At 35.5% G+C, this 19596-nt stretch overlaps 1 protein-coding gene across 3 annotated transcripts in view; it reads right to left on the minus strand.

The window, feature by feature from the left end:
• The window catches only part of mle (dosage compensation regulator mle), a 127123-nt gene that overhangs the window by 85628 nt on the left and 21899 nt on the right, over positions 1-19596 (minus strand). For 2 of the 3 annotated variants that reach the window (XM_081751938.1, XM_081751937.1), the window contains exons 4-5: positions 14977-15186; positions 11937-12076 (exon numbers count right to left, since the gene is read on the minus strand). In XM_081751938.1, the coding sequence (XP_081608064.1) occupies positions 11937-12076; positions 14977-15186 (350 nt within the window). Of the gene's footprint in view, positions 1-2092; positions 2168-11936; positions 12077-14976; positions 15187-19596 lie in introns of those variants that run through there. The other variant, XM_081751939.1, reaches the window with a different exon arrangement.

Here is a 19596-nt window from a genome sequence, read left to right on the forward strand (position 1 = left end):
TGCAAAGTTGAATCTTACTGATCACCTACCTCAGTGTGTCTTTTATATATTAAAAGCCATGCCCAGCAACGAGTCGAGATGGTCGCTTTTTAATATTCATTATTTAAACTCGCTGGTAATTTATGAAAAACCGATCCTTCAAAATGTCTGGATCACGAACTGACTAGTCTTTGCAACAATATAATTTGGAAAGATGTTCTTAAGCATGGTCTGCTTTGTGCCATATTTCACTACTGTATTTATCAAGCAATTCCTAGTTTATATTTAATACAACTATGAAAACACGAACTTCATGGATGTGCTGGTTAATACTTCTAAAAACTGGTTAACACATCATCAAGAATAATTAACACAAACTGATTTACTTTTATCACTATATGTAAGTAAATCTAGATTATGAACTTTCTAGCACTTTCCTTGAAACTCAGGCAACACTTAATGCTTATATTTTAAACCTGAAAATTAATGTCGAAGTACGGCAAAGTTAATTCTCTAGGTGTGTGACTCCGTAAGTATTCTAAAAACTTATTACTTTACGATAAATTTACCTCCATACCAGGGTGTCTATTAAAATTCCAAACTGAAATTTCGTAACTTTTTCGTGACCTTTTCTTTCCCAAACCATAAAATAGAGCAACATTCCCAAGAGCCAATTTGGGTGCAAATTGGGTCGAATTTTCATGCATGCGATAGAAGCGTGTTTTGCTTCCGATTTGGTAGAGTCTAAAGCTGACCACAGTCATTTTTGGTTGTAAATTTTGATGTTTTAAAGAACAAAATTCTCCAGCCTATACTTATATTTGTACAGATTGATTAATTAAAAAAAAAAAAAAAAAAAAAATCGTGACCCAAAAGCTAAATTTCTTGACTTTTATGACCGTTTTCTGATTTCGTGACTTCATGACTCGTGACCGATAGACACCCTGCATACTCATACTCAAAAATTGGTAAGAATCATACGAAGACGTACCTGGAAGCTTTTATTTTTACGTACGGTAGTAGTAGTAGTGATGTAAATACGCTACTAGTCGTTTTGTTTAAATTTTCTTATAGAATATATATAGAAAGAATCAATCCCTACGATCAGAAAATGAAGGAAATGATAAAACTTACAGATAATATACGATATATACAGCTATGCGATATAAGTTTTAAGTGACAAAAGCAACAGGTAATGATGCAAACATAGTACAAGTAGCCTGTACAAACTTAACAAATTCGAGCACTATATTTTAAAATTCATACGCAATATGCTTCCAGCACACGGCTGACTGATAAACCTACAATTATTTCACATTATGCTTAATCTTAAACAATTCATTACATAAATACATATATTTATTTATTAATGAAATTCCAGATACAGCTGTGAAGGCATTTTACACTAGAAACAAACGTGAAACGGAATTTTGGAGATTGGTTAAATACTAAACATTCGCTTGTCGAGGCTGACAAAAAAAATCAACAAACGGAGCAGGACGAATCGCCACGTGATGAAATCCTCGAAATTAAATCTGAGTTAACGTCCCACGATTATGTCTGTCAGATTAAGGGAGACGATAATTAAAGCAAGTGAATGATGGAAGATCTGGTGAAATGAGAAAGTGGGACGAAACGGAAGGACTCCGAGAAAACTTCCGAGCACGAGGTTGTGCACTACGAACTTACTTGGCTGGGGATCGAACTAGGGGTCTCACACACCAGAGGTAAGTGATCTACCACTGAGCCATCGTGGCCTAATGAAATCCTTCGAGAGAGACAGCTCATTATCAGAGGGCAAGGCGAAAAAAAAACCGTTCTCGTAGTGTAGTTTTGTGAATAAATACCTAGGTATATTAATAACGAATAAGATGGAAGTTAGTGTCTAAGTAAACAACACACCTAGTATTCGCTCAGCAAAATCACGCTTACAACTTAAAACACTACATATAAAAGGTGAAGCCTCCTTGCTTTTATGTATTTACCGGATTGACTGTTCGAAAGCAGCTTAAGCTAATACTACTGAGACAAAAGCTTCCTGTATACATCTTCGTATAAATTAAATGAAATTCAACATTTACATTCTAGAACTTTTCCATAGCTAAGTACTCACCTGCAGCCAAAACGATAACTCCTTACAAAGAACAGGCAATGATCCACCTTCCATGAATATACTTCATGGGTTGGATTTGGTCTAAATTTTTGTCAGAAATATCTCAGCTTATGACCTAAATAAAATGGCAGTGCAAAACCATGAAACAACATTTGTTCATCTGAAACACAAGCTTGAACCTTCAATAATGGGTTTTGTGGATATTTAAAAAATAGATCAGCATTTGATACTCGCTAGTCACAATATACATTTTCATTTCTATTATCTACTTATTTATATTCCTCAGAGTTTTACGTCCCACGATTATCACCTTTGGGCTAAATGAAACTATGTCAATGATAATGAACCCAATGGTAAAAGGATAACATGTAACACCCATGCCCTTAGCAAAATTCAAGCCTGCAACTGACAGGGTCTTAAGGAAGTCAACCTAATGCAACTGCGAAAAAGTACTTACTCTTTTTATTTATACGAATAATTTATTACAGCGGGCAAAACCTGCAATTTGGCCTTTCTAATACATAATTTTATTTCAGTTTAAAGACAATGCAAAGTCAAATTAAGAGACAAGCCTCATGTCGGTGAAGGAAAACGAAATTTTAATATGGGTGAAGCAACGATTTGTTTACGAGCTGCAACTTTTGCAGAAGCCGCCGTCATTTAAACCACCCACCCACCCACTGGGTTTATAGCTTTATGTGTCTTGTCAAAAACACTTTCTCATACCTAGCTTCTACGCAGGGTTGGCAAAACCATGGTTTTTATTGAAAAAACCAAAAAACCAGTTTTTTTTGGGGTTTAAACTCGTTTTTTTTGGTTTAAATTTGCTCTATGTATTTATATCACATATGGACAGAAGTAAGCTTGTTTCGCCTTAGTGTTAGTATGCAACAACCGGGTTATGCTGGAAGGAGTCACATAAGCTTAAAGCGGGATCCAAACCGCTTCTCGGCTTACATCCAAGAGAAATTGTCCTCCCGGGACTAATTGGTCACAAATGCGATACGTCTGCCGACTCACTCACGAAGGACTCCTGATAAAAATACGTTGACTGATCTTTACATATTTGTTAATATAATCGTCACGACTCATTAGTACAGAAGGACAAAATGATAAACAATTGCACAAGTGGATCCATTATACAGAATTACAAATGGACAATTTTAAAGTACTACAGAGTACAGAAGAACTAATTTAGTCCAAGTCAGTAGTTAATTTAGTCAATTTCACTACGACTTTTATTAGTCCAAGTTAAAGAAATATTAACGACTTACTTTGCATATCAGTAAGAAAAGTGAATAAAGATCGAATTATTTGAGTCCACTTTGGCTCTGACCCATTTATACATAAATAGTTACCAAAGATTCTTGCTATTTCAATAATTGCCTCTCGTACGGTTTGTATGACCCTCTCCCCAAAAAAGTACGGCATTAAAACGAAACAATGTTTATAATTTTCCTTTGGTTGCATAACAATAATAACAAACTATAAAAAAAAGTCACAAAAGAAACATCAATAAAGTTACATAAAAAAAGTTGCTTTTGTAATATAATCTCTTTGAGTAAAGAATGGGGAATGTAGGTCTGAATATAGTACGAATAATATATAAGAGTGAAACGTGATAACCTACAAATGTGTGTTCATCAAGATTTTACGAATAGCTACACTTTTACGGACATTTTTCGTTTTTTGGTTTAAACCAGCCAACTCTGCTTCTACGTGAAAAAAATATTTCGACACATACAAGTGTATACGTTCTTTACACAATGTACATTTGAAAATAGACATCTCTGGTAACATAAAACATTCTATTCTGGAGTTCATATCCTCCTACAACAGAAGGAATTTAATAATGAGTGATTTCATTTGTATAACAGTTCTTCTTATTAACATATTCAAGTAATTTTTACACCGAAATAACTGTGCCCCTCAGGAAATGACAAACGCATGATGGTGTTAAAAGTGATTGACGCAAAGCTTACCCATGTATGTCACGCAATGACTCATGTCACCTCACATTGTGAAGCAAAATTACTTGTCCAGTCACCGAACTGATAAATATTCCCGACTAAAGTGCAGTTAACGAAAGCTGACCTCTGACAGTTTCATATGTTGCACACATGAAAAAGCAAAAAGGAGAGTAGTTCGCCAATCACTGCACTGTTCATGCTGTTTCTAGGCAACCAAAGTCACTGACTATGCTGTTGCCGCTAGTTGAGTAATGGATCTTCTACCAATAATGGCTTCTGTTATGATATAGTAGTGTCTGTTTAATAGTTATTTTAGTATGTGCTGTGTTTACAAAAGAAAGATAAATATGACGACTGAAAAATGCTAGAACAACAACGAATAAGACAAGTGATTCAACGTACAGAAGTTAGTCACAGGAAATGACATATAACACGGTGGTATTTCAAAGATAAAAAGGGAAATAAAGGCCACCCTTCCCTTTTCCCCGTAGAACAGGTGCTCGAGCACACTTCGAATTTTTTGAAAGTCAGTGAATGAATTATTATTCGCGTTATTGCAGAAAATTTCGAAGGCACTAACGATACTCTTTCGGTATCACAACAGGTGATTAATATATAATAATAATAATAATAATAATAATAATAAAAAACCGAGCAAGTCCAAAATCGACCGTAGATAATTCACGAAGGACGGAATTCGCCCTCCAACTTTAAATCCTCTCCTTGATTCGTTTCGGAATAGTTTATTCATGGATGACTAGACATCTCTGCGCTAAGTACTTGAAAAGATAGGGTTTCGATATAAGAAACTTTTAGGAAGGAAAATCGTGTGAGAGAGAGAGAGTATATCGTTGTTATACGGTGTTGCTTTTTGAGGACGATAGCAAATATCGAACCTGAGAGGATAGTATAGTTTGAGGAAACATGATAAATGTTAATCACTCCACAGGAAATGCTCGAAGAGTCAACACGTAATACAAAACCTATTCCAATCGGTAAAAGATAAGAGATGGATTCTAATATATGCAGGCAGGTGTGAGGGTTTCATATCAAACATACTCCTGTTTTATATTACGTAAGACGACAGGAATTCCGGATTTTACCAATTGTATTAATCTATTCTTTAGTTTCTTGTAGATCATCAAGGCGGATTAAAACAACACTCAATCTCAAATCCTTTCACGATGCACTATATATAATCACAATATAGTAAACGTTTATTTTTCCATAATGTCTTGCTGAAAGGGACATGAATCCCGAAACCCATCTCTTGCGCATACTACTGTTTTAAGTAATTAATATTTGAAAATCACACTTTCCTGTCATACTACGATGGTTATAGAATTATGATTTGTTAAACGTCTTAAGTATGTCGCCGGAGCTGCTGACTCTATGGATGCAGAGCTTTTGGTAACAGCGCCATCGCTACACCACGTGCTCTGTCGACCTGTAAGAAGCCAGCTTTCATTAAATGCACTATAATTAATGTGTTAAATATAATAACGAATGGAGGAAACGACCGATTTTTAACACACTGTTTCCTCTATAGATGCGAATTCAACGATACACAGTGAAAAAAGTGCATGACTGAACCGGGAATCGAACCCAAGACCTTCGGCGCGCCGTCTCGATGCGTCAACCACTATGCTACCCAGTCCGTTCTTTCAACAGTCACACCCTCTTGCTCTTGGTGTTCTTTCATTCAGGCTTATACCACAACTTCATGTTGTGCTTGGGCAATCCAGTAAGTTAAAACGTTAAAACGATAAATCTCAGTGGTTGGGCCCCACGATTGCCCTTTAGGCTAAGAAAGATGAATGATCAAAGAATTAGTAGAATGAAACTGTGGGAAGAAAAGAAATACTCCGAAAATCCACAGACACGATGTTGTCCACCACAAACTTATTTTGTCGGAGATCGAACTAAAGACCCCACGCACCAGAGGTAATCCCTTTGTCACAGCGCACCTGTCTTTACAAGAGAAAATAACAACTCTTGCTTCGGCTTTAATTATTTTCCACGGTGTGGTAATTTACATTCCGTAATTTTTTCCCCTTCGCAATATCTTTGCTTTCTAGCTCTAGATTAAATTTCTAATTCATATGCCAAAATTATCTTAATTCCTCTCATAAAGAACATTAAATATCCACAAAACACAATACTACTGTATAATATACAGAACACAATAAAACGAAATACAGAAACAGAACAAATTTAAATTTGAAGCTTACAATTATAAGCACATTTGAGCATTCTATATTTCGTTACTTTAGCAATTTAATTCATATACTTTTCTCATTTTGTAGCTTCCTTTGTAATACGTTTTTTCCTTGATGTCTAGTTTGAGTGGTCTTCAAGGTAACACTGATAAGTTATTGAGTTGTACAAATAATAATAAAAATACAACTATACTTTCTATACTTTACTATACTTTCCTTTCAAGAAAAACTCGAAGAACAATTTATTCAACTTACAGGACACTACTTTGTAGTACAATTTCTCATTCCTCAAAACTGACGGCTTTGCTCAATTTACACAAAATTATATCACACATTACCCAGCTAGTTAAATCACTGACTAGGTTATGTTATTTTTACGTTTCATGGTTTTTGCACTGCACACTAAAAATTAAAAAAAGTAACATTAGATCTTGTTTGCGCACCTGGCGTACTTTCTGGAAGAAAAAGCCATGCTATCCTGGGATAATGCTAGCCGGTGCCATTTTCACTGATTTTGTACAGTTTCTGATTATTTCGCATCTTTCTCCTGTTCTTTCAAATTATTATTCTTCACAGTTGCTGTAAGAACTTCGGAGAAGGAAATAGAACTTCTTTACTCTATTTGTATATGAAATTGTCCCCGTTATTTCTTCTACAGCTCGTATTGTTTCATGATCATCTTTATTCCTTAACCTCTTATCATTTTTGTGTCATTTATTAGTCTATCATTTTGCTTTCCTTTGTTAATTTCACACTGTTCGTTTGAAAGGGACGACACTGTGATCTTGAAACTTCCCCCTCCTGCAACTTTCCCTTTTTTATTTATGATTTTTACTACTGATTTGATGCTACTGGTGAACGAAGTGTACAAACACTCAAGTACACAGGCAAAATTATTGGAGTATTTTGCGGGCTTACCCTATCGTGTTATGTCACATACGAGAAATGCAACAAGAAACTTATTTTGCTATGTCGAGCCCTATAAAATGGAATATCTGGTAAATTTTCAGATTTCTGTAATGAATAAAATACTTAATTTTTGTACAGGAAAATTTTACTTTTTTTAATTATGGCCATTTCCCTCTGGACTTCTCCATATTGTCTCTTACTTTATCAGTCAACAGAGGAAAAAATATCTGAATGAAGAATTAACGACAATCGAGAAAACCGAGAAATAATTAGCAAAAAGTTCTCAAACGTAATAAGTCAAACAGAACGAAATAATTAGGTACTAGTGTAAGTGCAAGAATTACTGAAAATATTAACTGACAACGATCTTTTTTCGCATTACATGTTCATCAAACCCGTTTATACTACTACTAACCACGACGTGGCTTAACTTATCCAACGGCACTAAAAATTAACTGGGAGTACTTTACAGTTATGCAAACAAGATCCAATATACAGTTTCATTATAGTTTAACACAGCTTTATTCCAACAGAACACATAAGCTGAGATATTTCTTAAATACATGATCGATATAAAAAAAAATCTCCTCGGGTGTTTCCATCACAGGAATCTTCCCCAGGAGAAATACTGCCTTTTGGAAAATAACACTTTCACAGAGGTCGCAATGTACTTTTAAGTACCGGTACTGTACAATGAAGGTTATTTTGGATCATCATGACAGGTAATTATTAATCTCCTATTAAATGAGTGTATTGGCGTTTCAGAAATTCAATTACACATTCTGGTATCATTCAATGTATTAATTTTCTTTATATGCACCCACACCCTGTTGACAACTATATTCTGGGCAGTATACTTGAATAAATAGGTATTCAACTTACGCAAACTGTAAGACCACTTAAACCTCACCAACACTACTACTATTAAAATTAACACTGTACTATTACATTATATTTATATGTGAAAGTGTTATTTTACATTGTCTCTACATCCCCAAGAAACATTTCAAATGCCACCATACATGACTAGAATTCTAAAATGGAAATTAGGAAATAATAATAATTAATGACGATAATGAATAGGGAAGGGCAGGGAAGAAGGTGAGTCTCCAAAGCGTTCAACATAGCCTGAAAAAACAGAACAGTATTAAGTGACAGTATCTCACCACACTTGAAAATCACTGTATGAGAAATAATATAATAGCAGTTATATAACTCCTAGAATTAAATTACATTTGAAAACTAGCTTCCAGATAAAGATAATGAGCTTTCAGAAGCATACCTATACGTCCTCTTCAGTGTAAAGCAACAAAATCATGAAAAATATTTCCTTACATCAAAAAAGATATCACAATCCTATTTCATGTTCAACTAACCTCTATTCGACAACCCAATCATTACATCAGATTATATTCTGAAGAAATATTAAATGTCATTTCAGTAAAATTATTGTGTAGTCAAATTGTATGGAATGATATCATTTATCTATTCTTCTCTCATGAAAGTCACCATTTGCACACTTCTGATTTCATACGTAATGTTACATTTCCCACATACGTATAAACAGATTTCAGTTTAAATATACATACCGTTACAACCAGTGCTCTTGTCATCAATGTAATCTGAAATATTCGTTTCAATTGCAAGGCTAATTTGTTACATATTATTTACCAGATTTTCACGACAGGGAAGTAAGATTTTATAATTCCAATTACTTCCACTCTAATGGCTTCAATAAGGACTATATTAATCTTCCTCTCAAAACATTAATACAACTTTTGATCATTAGATACGAAAATAGATAGAGACTTACGATCTTCGGCCTTTCTTCGAATTTCACCAAGACTAATTTAGTGTTCCAACTACTTGTTACAGGACGCAAAATCGTGTATGGTTAGAAGACCGAAACAAAATCTTACTTCTTAAAGCATGAATCTGAAAGCTAAACCATTTATATTGTGGCAACTCGAGAAAACGAGATGCTCCACATTATAATATCTGGGTTTACATTTACGACTTCTGTAGTATATGTGAGGCGTTCCGAGTAGTAAGAACGAAATCAACACACTTGCTTCCTGAAAATGCACTACGAACAACTAAAAATAACTGTCGATTTTAAAAGGGAATGCACAAAGAGCAAACGTTTGTGTATACTAGAAAAGATTATTGACATGCTTTCCCGTTCCCCACTTCAAACTCAATGAACATATTGCTTATGAACTTCACCTATTTTATCATGTACGGTGGCATTTGTATTTCACTTGCATGTTTTAACCCTTCACTTAGGAAAAGAATTCGCACTTACCATGAATATTCACGATAATATTTTCCCCTTACCTTACGACACAGATAACCCCTCGGCTATGAGCTTTAATGTTTAAAAAAAATCTTTAAATTATGAGTTACAATCGAAAAAATAAAAATGGAAGACGGATATTACATTTTTGTGTTTACTTGTAAAAACATACAGTTTTGATTCGAGTAACCATCAAATGAAATCTATAAATATTTTATACATAAGTAAAATGAACAGTTGAATTATGAAGTTATGGTTTGGACGGCATTTCCGTAAGTGACAAGACGAATATATGAGCAATACTGTCAATCACGATACAAATACATACATGATGGTGAGAAACAACAACGAACTTCGGAAAAGGATTCTTCACAAAAATACTAAAAAAACAATGTTGGTGGACAAATGTGTCATTGCGGAGTTAGAGACTGCCAAAAATTGGAAGGGGCGATAAGATAAAGGGTCGTAACTCTTCAATGAAACATTGGATTACGGTCTGGTAAAAGGACAGTAATTATTTTGAGCTTAAATTGTATTAATGAAACCAGCAGATATGACATGTTCATTAATTTTTACTTCCTGATTTATTATTATTATTACAAGGTGTACAACTTTGCTTCCGCAGTTTTCCGATAGGTGGCTACAACGGTAAGTAGCGGTCGAAATACAGGTCGTAGACGTCAGGCAGTTAGCTTGGACCTCTGTCAACATAACCCCATTCAAGCATTAGTCGATTTGTGTGTGCATCGTAAAGTTGTTCTCGATTGAAAATGTCAGTTTACGAGCCAAATTCTCGCCATTTGCGGGAGGTTTTACTTTTTCGTTTTAATATGAAGAAAACTGCGGCTGAGTCCCATCGAATGCTCGAATCTCTCAAGTACTTAAGGTAAGGACGTTATTAGTGAGCGAACGGTGATTTTAACGTCGAAGACCGGCATAGTGGTGGAAGACAGTTTTCGAAGATGCAGAATTGGAGACACTGTTGGGTGAAGACTCCCGTCAAACTCAAGAAGAATTGGCACGATCATTGGGAGTGACACAGCATGCCATTTCAAAACGGCCGAAAGCCATGGGTATTATTCAGAAAGAAGGAACTTGGGTTCCGTATGAGTTGAAACCAAGAGATGTTGAACGGCGTTGTGTTTCTGAACAGTTGCTTCAAAGGCAAAAACCGAAGGGAGTTCTGCATCGCATTGTGACCGGGGACGAAAAATGGGGTTATTACGATAACCCTAAACACAAAAATATCATGGGGATATTCCAGCCATGCTTCCACGTCGACGGCCAAACCGAATATTCATGGCTCCAAGATCATGCTCTGCATTTGGTGGGACCAGCTCGGCGTCGTGTACTATGAGCTGTTAAAACCAAGTGAAACAATCACAGGTGATCGTTATCGAACGCAATTAATGCATCTGAGCTGAGCATTAAAGGACAAACGGCTGCAATACAGCGAAAGGCACGACAACGTTCGATCCCACGTTGCAAAAGTGGTCAAAACGTACTTGGAAACGTTATGGGAAGTCCTACCCCACCCGCCGTACTCTCCAGACATCGCTCCCTCTGATTATCACCTGTTTCGATCAATGGCGCATGACTTGGCTGATCAACACTTCCGATCTTAGAAGAAGTCAAAAAGTGGATCGCCTCCAAAGATAAAACATTTTTTCGACGCGGCATTTGTACGCTGCCCGAAAGATGGAAAGAAAGTAGTGGCCAGCGATGGACAATACTTTGAATAATGCCTGGGTAAGCAATTTGTTTCATTAAAGCGTCATATTTTGAGGAAAAAACGGCGGAAGCAAAGTTGTACACCTTGTATTATTATTGTAGAAGATTCATGATTTTTTCTATAATTCGTGACTAACTTGTCGCAGCCTCTGATCCAAATTCAACGTATATTAATGAACTCTAGGCTCAAAATAATCACTACATCCATTTAGTGACGTTGATCTCATATTTCATTCCCAAGTTACGATCCTATATTGTATTTCCCTCCCAATTTTCGGCGGCCTATAATTCCGAAATGATGTATTTGTCTACTGGTCTGTGCTACTTCTGATATTAGAATATATTAAAAGCACATATCGTGGAAGAAACAAGTTTACATGCAATTATTACAAACAATACATGAATCTGCTTTCTCTTCATTACAGCAACTTTCCAGATTACCTCTGACCTTTGTTTCTTTTTCTTTATTTTCTTCGATTTTACAATTAAAAACAATATACACGTATGTACATTTAAAATTTGAAAATAATTCGTAACCTTTCAAGAATGTAATTATTCAATATTTTACTTAACGATTTATCTAAACAGAAGATATTTATCTTAATAGAAGATTTTTCTCAAAATCTACACACGATAAGAACAGAGCTTCATCATAATAGAAAAAGGAAACTGTCTAACCGACTTTCAAATATTCTGTATTTTTAAAATAATCACTGTACCTTGTATGATCAGGTCCAACTGGTGTGTACTTATAATCCGCTTGGATCTTATTTGATTGCATGAATTGATGAAGCTTTGATTTGGCGTTTTCTATAGTCCAATTACCGTGAATACTTGCATTTACATCAAGATCTTCTGCCTATAATAAAAATACATTATGAGAAAATGGCATTCCCCACCAGTACAATATATTTTCACAGTAAGTTTTTATTTTTATTTATTTATTTTTGTTTGTTTATTAATTAAACACTCCCACTTTATACAGGGTGTTTCAAAACAACACCTACAATGTTTGGGAGGTGATTCCTTACACCAAGATGAGACAAAAAGTATAGACCAACCTGGGTGTACATATGCTTCTTTTCGGAGTTACAGGCTGCCGAAAACATGAAAAAATAAACTTTATAGGTCCATAGCTCCAAAACTATGGGGCCTACCGTAATCGGGTCAAGACTTCACTTAGGAACTAGTATGTACCCTATCCAAAAATCCATGCTTCAGAATTATGCGGTACTTACGCAACAATTTTTATAGAGGTAGTTTTTGTGTACTTCAAATTATATGCACGTAGTCAAACTCCCTGTATAAAAATTGCTGCGAAAGTACTTCAGGATTCTGAAACGGATTTTTGGATAGGGCTCATATTAGCTCCTAAGTGAAGTCTTGACCCAACTACGGTAGTTCCCATAGTTTTTGAGCTATGGATCTTTGAAGTTCATTTTTTCAGATTTTCGGCAGCCTATAACTCCGAAAGGAAGCATCTGTGCACCTAGGTTCCTTTATACTTTTTGTCTTATCTTGGTGTAAGGAATCACTTCCCAAACGTTGTCAGTGTTGTTTTGAAACACCATGTATAGAGAGATAATAATTCCAATAATTAATACGACTTTATTGTAGCACAGTCATGTTTTAAATAATACACAACCTTGAAGCATGCTCTACTCTCGCCTCCGGGTAACATAGGCTTGCAAAAATGGGCTTGAAATGGTTAATATATGTCAGTTTTCTGCAATCCTCTTGGAATAAGTATGCACAGATTCTTCTGACTGCTTAATAGTTACTAAAATAAATGCGCACTCTTCACACGGGCAACATAAGAATATTAAAGATGTATATATTTCTAACTGTCGGATACTCGTTCAACACTTGACCGGTTTCGATTCCCGGCGGGAGCTCATGTGGTTCGGATTCCACGTTAATAAGTAGGTCACTGTCTCACATAGCGTCGCTGCTGAACGAGACGTTAAACTCAAAATAAAATAAACTCAATCAACTCGCTGAACACTTGTATGTTTTAGTTTTGTAAACTCTCAAAAATATGCCCCTAAAGGACTCTCTTTTTTTTCGAACTCGAGACCTAGCCAATTCGCTTTCTCGCATTTGAAAATCCAATTTTAGTAGAAATCAAAACCGCTTAAATGTAATCTTTACGAAATTAATTTGCTGATAGTTCGCAAATAACATTTCCCAAAGTCAAGTCCTAGCTAAATTATCATTTCGTGCCAAAAGTGGAAGACCTATCTCACTTGATGGGAATGAACTAAAAGTTTGGACCAATCAAATTTAAATTTCTCAAGGTCACGCATACAAGACGTTTTATCAAGTCGAGATCTGGTTAAATCTTCTCACATCTGAGGATGAATCACTCAAAAATTTTAACATTGACTTCTTAATAACTACATTCGAATTAATAAAATAATATTTCTTTTTCGCTAGTCATTGACTGTTTTCTCAAAATTTACGGAATATTCTACACAATGTCTGTTGCGCATTTTTGTAACTGTCTATTTTTATTGATACAGTTTTGGATTGAAAACGAGAGGATTTAGAGTTCTTACTGTATTTACTGAAGGTGCCAGTAACGCAAATGAACCACATTGCTAGCACACTACATACATTCGTTGGATAGTTGGATTGGAGTTTAGCGCCTCTTTTACCACCGAGGCTATATAAGACGTAGACCAACAGCTTAAACGTGGGATCAGAGTCACGTGAGCTCCTACCAGCAAAGCACATTGGTATTCAAATAAATTGGAAAGTGCTTGAAATTTTGCACTTCTTATTTACTTTTAGTTGTTTCTTAGTTAATCAACTGAAAACAACTACCGATTTACGAGAATCTAAGACGCCCTCAAATGTCACACACACACCCAATTTTTGAAGGAAAAAATAAAAAATAAAAAAAAAATCCTCAAATGTAAGATGCACCCTTGGCGAAAATTGAAATCAATGCAGTGTAAGTTTTTTTCAAGGATGAAAAAACATGGGAAAACAAATAATGTTATGGGAAAATAAAGAAACATTGAACTCAATGCTGGAATTTATGGTATATTCATGTGCATCTGCTGGTACTTTTTTTCCTAATATAATTACAGTACAACACTTGCTTGCGTCAGTTTTATAGCAATCCATTATGGGTATCATATTATCGTATTATACCAGTATATGTGTGTGTACAACCCCCCCCCCCCCCGCTCCCACACAAACAAATAATTATTCAGCAATTATTTAAACTAGTTTGTGCCTCCAACTTGCTGATTTGCAGCATTTTTAAACTCCTTATTTTGCTACCAATTGTCGTGCTTGAAGATGTGTGACTCACTTGTTTGTGCTCTTTAAACGGAGGAAGACACCAGCCACGGCATGTGGGAGGGGAAGGAACAATCTCCGCTGTCGTAAATTCATAAGGATGATTCATCTCTTTCATTTCCCACTGGTTTGCGGGCTAATATTAAAGGGTTTCTATTTCGCGTAAAATACACGATTTTAGTTCTGCATTTTGTTCCTACACACAAAATATACATTCTTTACAGAATCATAACTAACAGTATCAGTAGTTTTGGCAAAACTCCATCTAATCTGCCCTAAATTTGCGTAACTCAAATCCAAGACGCACCTTGATTTTGGAGGCAAAAGAAAAATCGACAATAAAAAAAGTGCGTCTTAGAATCGGGTAAATACGGTAATTCAAACAGCAGAATGCAATGACGTACGGATAATCTAACTAAAAACAGAAAGAAGAAATTCCAGATGAATTACCTCTTCTACTTTCTTCTGATCAGCTAATCTGTCCATGTATGTCATAGGCCCTTCTCCATCTCTTCTGTAGGGCCTGTAGGCTTCACCAATTTCATTAGGACCCATTCCTGGTCGAAATACTGGCTTTGTAAGACCAAGCTGAGCATGTGGTGCCATTGGTCCACCTGACGGCAAATCTTGAGGTTCTGTCTCTCCTCTACTTTCCTGGGTCTGGAAAAAATGTGAAAAACTAAATAATTATTCAAACTACAAATAGGGTTATGTCACTTTCATTTCGAATTTCATAATATAAAAGTTGTAGATAATTCCTCTAGGGTTGAGGCAAAAATTACGAGAAAGAATTCCCTCTCCAGAACATTTTTCAATATTTCCCGCATATGTAATTACTCTTAGCCATACAGACTTTCCCATGTTGATGGAAAAACAAGACCAAAAATGATGATACGTTAAGTGGTATACTGTCCCTAAAAACCAGTAATAAACCCTTAAACAAAAAAAGTAATTAAACATCTTTCTGAAACTTTAACCCGTAACTTCAGTCACATGAAAGTTGCGTAACATATAAAAGGAAAAAGTCACAATAAGATACTCATTGATAAAGGGTGGATGCATGTACATAACACCAACTGCAGTATATTAACAATATATCTTTAGAAAAAAACAATAGCAGTAATCAAATGCTCTATTTCCTCACCAATACTGCGTAGTAGTCTTAGCCTCAAGCTCATTCAAGGTGGTTACCTTTATTTTTTTGTATTCAATTTCTTTTTGCTTCTCTTCCTTTTGCAAAACGAACACGACTATTTTCGCATAATGAATCCCGGATTTCTCATGGATAGTTTCTCAAAGTCAACAGAAAAAGCTACTGAACTGTACACAAGTCTGCATGCTATTAAATTTCTTCTTCTAAATTATATGCTATATATTCTATATTGATTAAAAATCCTGTAGATCAGAATTTCAGTTCGAGAAAATAAAGATCATTTTAATAACACTTCTTAAATCATTGTACTCTGAAGTATCCACACGCTGACCAATTCTGGAATACTGACTCTCAATTATATTACGATCTGAATTCAAACAAAAATCTTCGAACTGCTTCACAACTCTATCTGACCTACTGTCATCTAACCAATTTTTAACTAGTTCAGCTAGAAACTTCCTTCGATTCACTCTAATATTCAGATCCCGCAGAAACACTACGATCCAAACACGAAAGCCCTATCAATTTATACTTTACGAGCGACTTAAGATTAAGAAAATTCCTATAGACGCTTTCTGCAATAATGGCGAAAATTCAAGATATCCAACTCTATTATTAGATGACATTTCTTAACAGCACTACCTGCAACACAACCAAGGCCAATGTTTTTCACAGAAACATTTTCTTAATTTCTTACAGCAATTCATATACATGGGGCCTTTTTCCGTAGCAGTTTGCGTCAATGTAACGCAAAATTTGCATTTTACTTTATAGTTAGAATAGTAGTTATAATTATTTCCTGCATTATATGCACTGCGATCCACAAATTTTGCGAAGATCCATAGCATAGAGACGGTACAGTTTATGGCCGTTTCTGCGCGTTATACATGGTTATGCATTGGGCCTATTCGATGGTATGAGGGGGCGCCGCTAGGGATTTTGCCTAGGGGCGCCAAAGGCCATTGTTACACCACTACCTACAAGACAATCATGGGAAGTGCAGCAAAAATTTCCTTTCTTTTTCTATTTTTTATTTCTTTTTTTAAACGTAGTTATAATTACTGAATTCTTGTACATGTGATATCCTTAATATTAATTCTTTATCTACTACTCCACTCCAGCTCTCATTTCCTGTTTTCTATGCATATATTTTTGATCACAAGAGGAAGAAACTGGCCACATCCCTCGACCACTGGATTAATGACTCAATATATTAAATAAACGAGCTAAAACTAACCACGCAAAATACTGAAATAAACAAATAATAATAAAACGAAAAAAGGGAGATACATTTATTTCCTAATGGTTTCTAACGAAGTTATTTTTAATGCATAAACTCAGTCAGAAATAATGCTATGTACATTTTTATTTAAATTCACAGCTATTCTCTATGTCAAATTTGGATCCTAGAATTTTAATTTCCAACAACTAATGCCAAAAATTACTTTTATTTTAACTGACAATTTAGTATTATACTTTTACACTTATCTCTCATTTTAACGGATAAAAAGGGGGAAGGAATATCGGTCTAACATCGCCGTTTGTCTTTAATTTCTGATGCGAAGTCTGCTAATCATCCTTAATGGATAAAGGAGTGTTGGTTTGCAGCTCGCTGACGACATAGTAAAGATTACTTTGAAAAATGAGAACAAATACACTTGCACATAGAAACGGAGGTATGGTTGGTTGCACTTCCTAATGTAAATAAAATGTCGGTCCACAAACTAGCGGTCAGCTCCCGAAACAGGTCTGTGTCCACTGTTACCAATGGATAAGGGCAGGATTTTCAAACTGAATCGTCTGCTTCAGATTTTGTCCATTTCTTCTTATATCTGTAAAACCGAGATATGTATGTACATTGTAAGGATCCCCACATCACAACAAAAGCACATGTATAACGACACGTGCCATTATTTATAAAAAGCAGATGATACACAAGGACACGAAGGAAACCGAAAGAAGACGGACCACACGACAAGATCCGAAGGAGGACGAGCCATCCGAGGAGGATACATAGAAGAGGGACCTGGTATCAGTCGACCAACTGATCGCGACCTATCCTAAGCCCTGAAGGCTGCTATGAAGCTAAGGGATTACCCGTACAGAACATTATAACCTGCAAACCTTGGTCATAATAGGTGCCTTCCATTTCAACTCAGGCAAAAATAAATAAATAAATAAAAAATAAAAAAATTATAAAAAAATAAAAATAAATTTTAAAAAACTGTACCATCACCATCTCAGACATTGTTAAAAACTTTTTTTATATAGCAACTAGACATGTTTTTAAGAGACCCATATTTTTTGTTTTGTCAAAAAAAAAATCCCGCTAAGTAATGGGTCATCAAAGATGGGGAGTACAATTTATGAATTGTAAAAGACATGGAAAATGGTCAACTTCGGAGCCCCACCATTCAGCTATGGAGACAGGTAGAGATATAATTCTTCTTGTGGTATGTACATAGGGATATAAATAAACTATATTTTATTATAGTTTGGTTTGCGCATGCGTATCTTTTGTACATAAATTAACAAATGAATGTCAATTTATCTGAAAAGTCGAAGTTTGCGAACACTTCCGGTTCAAATTTTAAAATTCTGTTTTCACGGTTGGTAAGACCTAGTTAACCGCTTTCCGAAAAAAAAAAGTACCGCTTCTGTGTGCAACCATTTCGTCGCAAAAAAAAAAAAAAAAAAAAAAAAAAAAAAAAAAAAAAAAAAAAATCGAGAAATTGTCAAATTTTCAAAAATCGCAATTATTTGGCGCCATTTTCTCGAAAACGCCATTGTTTAAAATTCTGAAATTTTGTCAGATGGTTCAACTTTACATGAATAACAACACACCAAATACCAGCCTCGACGACCAATGCTTCATGAATTAACTACAGCCTTCAGAAGTTAGCTAAGTTTCGTGAACTTTGATGTCACACTTGGCAACACTGAAAACAATCAAAATGTAACAATTTGATGATATTTGTGGTTCACATTCATTAAATAACGAACAAAAGTTGTGTTTTGATCAAAAAATGCTCTCTAAAAGTGTAAAATGAGACTCCCCCCTACTCATCCTTTTCCTTAAACCGAAGTAATCTGAGGCGGAAATTACGATTACGAAACACACAAATTTTAAGTTCCCTTACTTACAATGGTGTTCGGAAACAAAATTTCACTTTTTTTCACATGAACCAAACATTTGCTTGCTTGGTGTCTTCTTCGCTAACAGCATGTAACCGTACACATACTCCAATAGGTGTTGGTGCACTCACAACTGTAGCATATTGCCGATAGTCACAAAACACTTATTTGCACTTCTCTTATGCTCTTCTGGAAACCTTTACCCTGCTGAAGGTCCATGTGGAAGCATAAACAGCACTTCAACTTCACGTAATTCATAATATTTCTGCTACCCACCACTGGTTATCATATATGCATGTAACAAAAAGTTCCTTTTTGCAGACTTCTTAAATCTACTCTTTAAATTGCAGAAGCTCGATTTTGAGGGAGGCATTAAGTTCATGGTGACTTCGTTGAATAGCAGTTACCAGTCTCACACACTCTCATTCTTGCATTTTTTTTTTTTTCTCGGAAATTGTCGAATTTAGTTCCAGGCAACAAAACGAGAGTAATACCCGGAGTTTGTACTTACACTATACTCACGAATTCTTCTGCAGTTTCAATAATGTGTATCTGTTTTTGTCTAAGATCATGCCGCGTTGCCATATTCTTTACAACCCCCCAAATACCATCGTAGAGAGACTCGCATGGCCGGTTTCACTGAAAAACCACTGCTTTATCGGACCTGTCTGCATCTCGAACATCTGAAAGTGTGATGCAGCACCATCAGAAACAGGGTTTGCCCAAGTGGGCCTAGCCCGAAAAAACCCACTGGATTCTTTCGGGTTGGACCCACCTGAAAA

The sequence above is a fragment of the Thermobia domestica genome, chromosome 3 (assembly GCF_964235325.1).
Source record: "Thermobia domestica chromosome 3, izTheDome1.hap1.1, whole genome shotgun sequence".
NCBI lineage: Eukaryota > Metazoa > Arthropoda > Insecta > Zygentoma > Lepismatidae > Thermobia > Thermobia domestica.